Source organism: Nicotiana attenuata, unplaced genomic scaffold (genome assembly GCF_001879085.1).
Source record: "Nicotiana attenuata strain UT unplaced genomic scaffold, NIATTr2, whole genome shotgun sequence".
NCBI lineage: Eukaryota > Viridiplantae > Streptophyta > Magnoliopsida > Solanales > Solanaceae > Nicotiana > Nicotiana attenuata.
Genome location: NW_017670295.1, coordinates 272,074 through 277,133, shown reverse-complemented (window position 1 = coordinate 277,133; position 5,060 = coordinate 272,074). Strand labels below are relative to the sequence as shown.

At 36.8% G+C, this 5,060-nt stretch overlaps 1 protein-coding gene across 1 annotated transcript; it reads right to left on the bottom strand.

The window, feature by feature from the left end:
• Positions 1–2,983: 2,983 nt before the first annotated feature.
• Positions 2,984–4,812, bottom strand: LOC109237400 (glutathione S-transferase-like). The gene is made up of 3 exons (XM_019403706.1): positions 4,628–4,812; positions 4,053–4,101; positions 2,984–3,629 (listed from the first exon to the last, which is right to left on the bottom strand). Exons 1-3 carry the CDS (start codon positions 4,772–4,774, stop codon positions 3,115–3,117), a joined length of 711 nt encoding a protein of 236 aa, XP_019259251.1. The 5' UTR covers positions 4,775–4,812; the 3' UTR covers positions 2,984–3,114.
• Positions 4,813–5,060: the final 248 nt, after the last annotated feature.

The following is a 5,060-nucleotide window of genomic DNA, read 5'->3' as shown; positions in this document are numbered from 1 at the left end:
GTTTAGGTGTTATTCTGTGCAGTGCATTTGATGCCTAGAACTTGCCCCGTGTGTTTGCAAAGCGAAATAGTAGTGTTGTTCAGTCTTGGAAGTGATATAGGCGTTTTCTTGTTGAGCCAGATATGTATATTTTGCCCACCTAATTGTTATGTATCTTAGTTAACCTCTTTGAGCCTATAATCCTGTTTCTTGGCAACCACATTACAAGCCTTACCCATTTGTTGGAATTAACCATCTATTTGAACCATTGTAACCTCTCATGAGCACTTGAATTATTTATGAACTTTGTAAAACTTAAAGTGTGGGGTGGTTGGTTTGGCTTTTGAGTGGAACTAATGAAATAAGGAGAAAGGTGCACTGTTTTGAAAAAGGAAGAGCCACTTGACTTGAAAACAAAATAGTTGGATTCTTGTGAAAAAAAATTCTTGATAAGTGGTGGCTCTTGACGTAAGTGTGCTTAAAGAAGTATGGGGTAATATAAATTGATGTGAAGGTGGAGTTTTGGTTTGACATAAGTATGGGGTTTAACTGTTAAAATGTATGTATTAAAGTGCTTAGGGAGGTGTAGTCACTCTTATATCTAAATGTATCCTACCGGTCCCGTAGCCTACATTACAACCAAATAAAGTCCTAATTGATCCAAGATTGAATGAGCTCGATTAGTGGAGTAGTACACTACGGGCAAGCTTATGGTGCATCTTTTGTGGCATATGAATGTTATTTCTGAGAGTGAGTGAATTCTTTCTATCTTGAGTTCCTAAGTGTTCTTAAATTTTATTGTGTGGAACTACTCTCCTTTGTTGTGTGAGGGCACTTGATTCATGAAGGAAAGGTAATGTCAGTGACCTCTATATTAGAGTAAGTAGGTGAGTTGTGAATAATGCGTGGTACTTGTGAGTCAAATCTTGAGGTAAAGATGTTACGCTTTTGTGCTTAGTCTATTTTAAATACTCTTGGTGTGATGAGTTAGAAGAATTGTTTAAAAAGGTCGTGTCTATAACAAAAAAAGTGTAGTTTGATTGATCGAGGACGAGCAATGGTTTAAGTGTGGGGTGTTGATGATAGGCTATAATTGCATATTTTAGTCGCTTATTACACTCGAATTTACTGCACTTTAATTGAGTTTGCGCTTTAATCGCTAGTGTTTTGCACTAATTGTGTGTTTTATGCCTTGTAGGAGTGATTCCGAGCTATATAGATGTTATGGAATAAATTCAAGTGATCTGGAGCTTTGAAGTCTGAGTAAAAGCTCAAGGAATTAAGCCGGGATCGTATTCGGGGATCAACGGATGATATAACAACAAAACGAAGACTCGAGTAGGCATATTGCGCACTTTCTAGTAAAATACACATAACTTTTTACTCGGAACTCCATTTGGGCTCCACAATATATGGTTGGAAATCTAATTCAAAGGGCTACAACTTTCATGTTTTACGTTTTTCCAAATTCGGAACAGAACAGGGTGAAAAACGAGCAGACGCGCGAAGGACGCGCGAAATCGCGCATAGTTCGCGCGCTAAAAAGATTGAGGCAGAAAGGTGCGCGAAGACCGCGCGAAGTCGCACGCCTGACCCGGAAAAAGTGTCCTTTTTCACATTGGAGAAGGTATAGTTGCTTGGGCCTAACCCTACTTGGTATATATACACGGGAGGACGCCACTTTGAGAGGATCGAACATATTTTGGAGGAGAATTCACGTGGAGGAACACACACCACGCTTAGGGGGACATATTTTGGACATAGATTCGACCTAAGGAGGCAAGAACACATTGGGAGCAAGGCGGAGAATTCTTCTACGAGTTTTTCCTTCCTCTTCCTATTTTCCATTGTTGGTTATGACTTTTAGTATTGTAGTTTTACATACTGTTATGAATAGCTAATTTGTTATCTAGAGTTTTGATAGAACCATTTGTAGGATAAATTCTTGTTATGTTTTTATATAATTGGGCCATAGCTTTTCTCTATTTGTTCAACTACGTTTATATTCTGGTTGATTGAAGAGCTCTCAATTAGCTGTGCCTATTTAGTATGCATAACTCGGGAGAGAGTGCATATTTAGGTAATTGTTGAACAACACTACTCCCAAAGTATATGAGGGATCAACAACCGAGGGTTTAAAGGTGGGATTAGGGATAACGAAGCCTTGGGTGCGATCTGAAGTGAGCTATATTAAAAGCCAGCTAGCATAGCTCGGGAGGGTACGTCTAGTAAATTGTCGTAATTACTCGAGAGAGATTTACGGTAATAAGAGTGCTCATGATCGGTAGAGAATACTTAGGCGAAATTATAGAAGACATAGCGGGAAGGATTCCGACAATTGGGGAAATCATAACTCTAGACCTCCTTAATCTTTTCTCTAACCCTCAGTATCGTTAGTTGTTAATTTACTATTTTAATTTGTTAGTTAAGTAGTTAAACACAAGAATCTTAATATCTATAGGTTAGGAATTGTTCAAGCTTGTCTTCTTGGTGATAGTGAACAGCTGTAGCTAAACCTTAGTTCTCTGTGGGATTCGACTTCGGACTTGTAAACCGGATTATATTTGCAACGACCGCATTGTCCTTTTTATAAGGCATAGTTGGGCGTGATCACATTGGTAGGCTAAAAACGTAATGAGTTCGGTTTTAAAATGAGACGGTCTTAACAATTAAACAAAATTTAACTTTTATATCCTATGAGTGTAATCCAACCTATTGTAGCAAATTATCTACTTTATTTTTCAAATGAATATTTTCACATATCATGAACAATTACTTTACTTATCTTCTAAGTGATCTAATAATATAAGAATTATTTTACGATGTTATTATATATTAAACTCCACAAGATGTCATTATATATCGTCATTTTCGCCTACTAACCAACTCACTTGATATCACAGTTTTTCTTCGCCAAATTTTGTATTCATTTCTAATTTATGAATGAGATTATATGTAATGCAATTGAAGGCCTTTCATACAATAGATTAAAGACAAACACTCATAGCAATAGAAACACAGCAGATAATATGAGAACTTTGATTTCTCGAAAAAGAGTACACAACAGTATTGAAGACAAAGGATGAAAGGGAAAAAAAAAGGCGAACAACATAAAACAAAATATAGAAAAAGTCTTTAATCATGGCCCATGTTTATTAACCTGCTGATACATAGGCCATATTCATGTGGTAATTTCACTGTTTCTGCACTCAAGTAGTCAAGTGCCTTAGACCAAGCTGGCCTTGCCAAGATATCAGCACACCAATCACTAACATGAGGTCTACAATCAAACAAACTCTTAACTTTAGTCCCCATCAAATAGTTTACAATAGGTATATGGTACAAATCTGCTAGTGTGGAACTTTCTCCACCCAAATATTTTGACTCCTTAAGTCTTGATTCGTACACATCAAGAACTTCGCCAAGTTTTTCTTCATTATCTGTCACTGCTGCTTCATCTGTCGCCGCGCGGAAGAATAGTGGCTTAAGAGCTATCTCAAAGGTTAAATTGAAACCTGGAGTGTCAAACTTTGTTGATTCTACTTCCATCCACACAGACATGATTGCCATTTCCTTAGGATCATTGGGTAGAAGTTGATTCCCTTTGTCTGCATATGTGTGAGCTATATATTGTGTAATGGCCCTTGACTCTGCATTTAGATATCAATATTGATAAATCAAAAAATATATATATAAAATGATGGGTGCGATTGTGTTAAGGAGGCAGAATTTATGATGATTTTTTTGGTCACGGGTGCAATGTAGTTTCAATGGGTTCAACCTAAACCAAATATATATTGTATGGAGAACAAATATATATGTACAAAATTCCAAAATTGTCCACATGTACTAAGTACTAACCTAAGAACATAAATATTGACCCATCACATTTCAACTTAGGATTCGATTTTGGTTCTATGAGTTCATTTGAATCTATTACTTTCAGCTACTATGTGTACAGATAAAAGTCATTTAAAAAATGTATACATAGATAAAATTATGCTTACTCTGAATTCATTGACTTTAAATCTTGAATTCATATGCCATTGTGTGGTATAGGAAAGTTCACTTACCAAAAAGCTTGAGATCTCCATCTTCAAATGCTGGAACTTGACCAAATGGCTGAATGAATCAAAGAAATTTAATTAAGTTCGTAATCTGAATTTCAAGTTCTGCCTCTTGATCAGATTTAGGCTGTCGACATATAATCACATCCATTTTTTACTCGACTCACACAACAACAACAACAACAACAACAACAACAAACCCACTATAATCCCATAAGTGGGGTCTGGGGAAAGTAGTATGTACGCAGACCTTATCCCTACTTGGGGTGGAGAAACTGTCTCCGATAGACTCCTGACTCAAGGAAAAATGAAAAGAAAACAGTAGCAACAAGCAGTAACAACATCAAAACAATTAAAAAAACAAGCGAAATTATCAATACGTATAGAGATCTCACACACACATGTATATGAAATAATTTAAAACTATGTGCGCTAATAAAATTGAATTCACCACCAACGAGTGTGGTAGAATGGTAAAAGTACATTCTTAATCAGAGGTTTTGGGTTTGAATCTTGCCAATGGAATCCCGAAATCGGATTAAAAGGACATGAATAAGGTACTAGGTTTAAGGTGAACATACATTGAGGGAAATGAGAGGTTCCTTCTTGTGATCACCAGCAGGCAAATTAACATGAACAAGCTCAAAATCAAGCTCCTTCTCTTTGAGGCATGCTATCACTTTCAATACCGCCGGTGACTGGACAGGACCATGAACCTTGATTACCATTGTATTATTATTAGAGAAAATTTGCTGAATAATTGTGTTACAAATATAAGGACGAGTAGAAGGCAGGTGTTATATATAGGTGTAATATATGCACCTCGTTTGGGTGTAGGTGGTTTGGTTTGAGTCAATAAACAACAACAACAACCCAGTGTAATCCCATAGGTAGTGAGTACGCAGGGCTTACACTTACCCCGACGGAGTAAAGAGGCTGTTTTCAAAAGACCTTCGGCTAAAAAAGACGAACAGAGACAATAAATCAGTACCATCGGTTATGTGTTTGCCATAA

Bases quoted from the DNA above. Each gene is read 5' to 3' on its own strand.
- LOC109237400 (XM_019403706.1), bottom strand. From the start codon at position 4,774: ATGGTAATCAAGGTTCATGGTCCTGTCCAGTCACCGGCGGTATTGAAA. The intron at 4,102-4,627 runs GTATGTTCACCT...TGATTCATTCAG, and splicing joins AACCTCTCATTTCCCTCAAT to CCATTTGGTCAAGTTCCAGC. The intron at 3,630-4,052 runs GTAAGTGAACTT...ATCTAAATGCAG, and splicing joins TGGAGATCTCAAGCTTTTTG to AGTCAAGGGCCATTACACAA.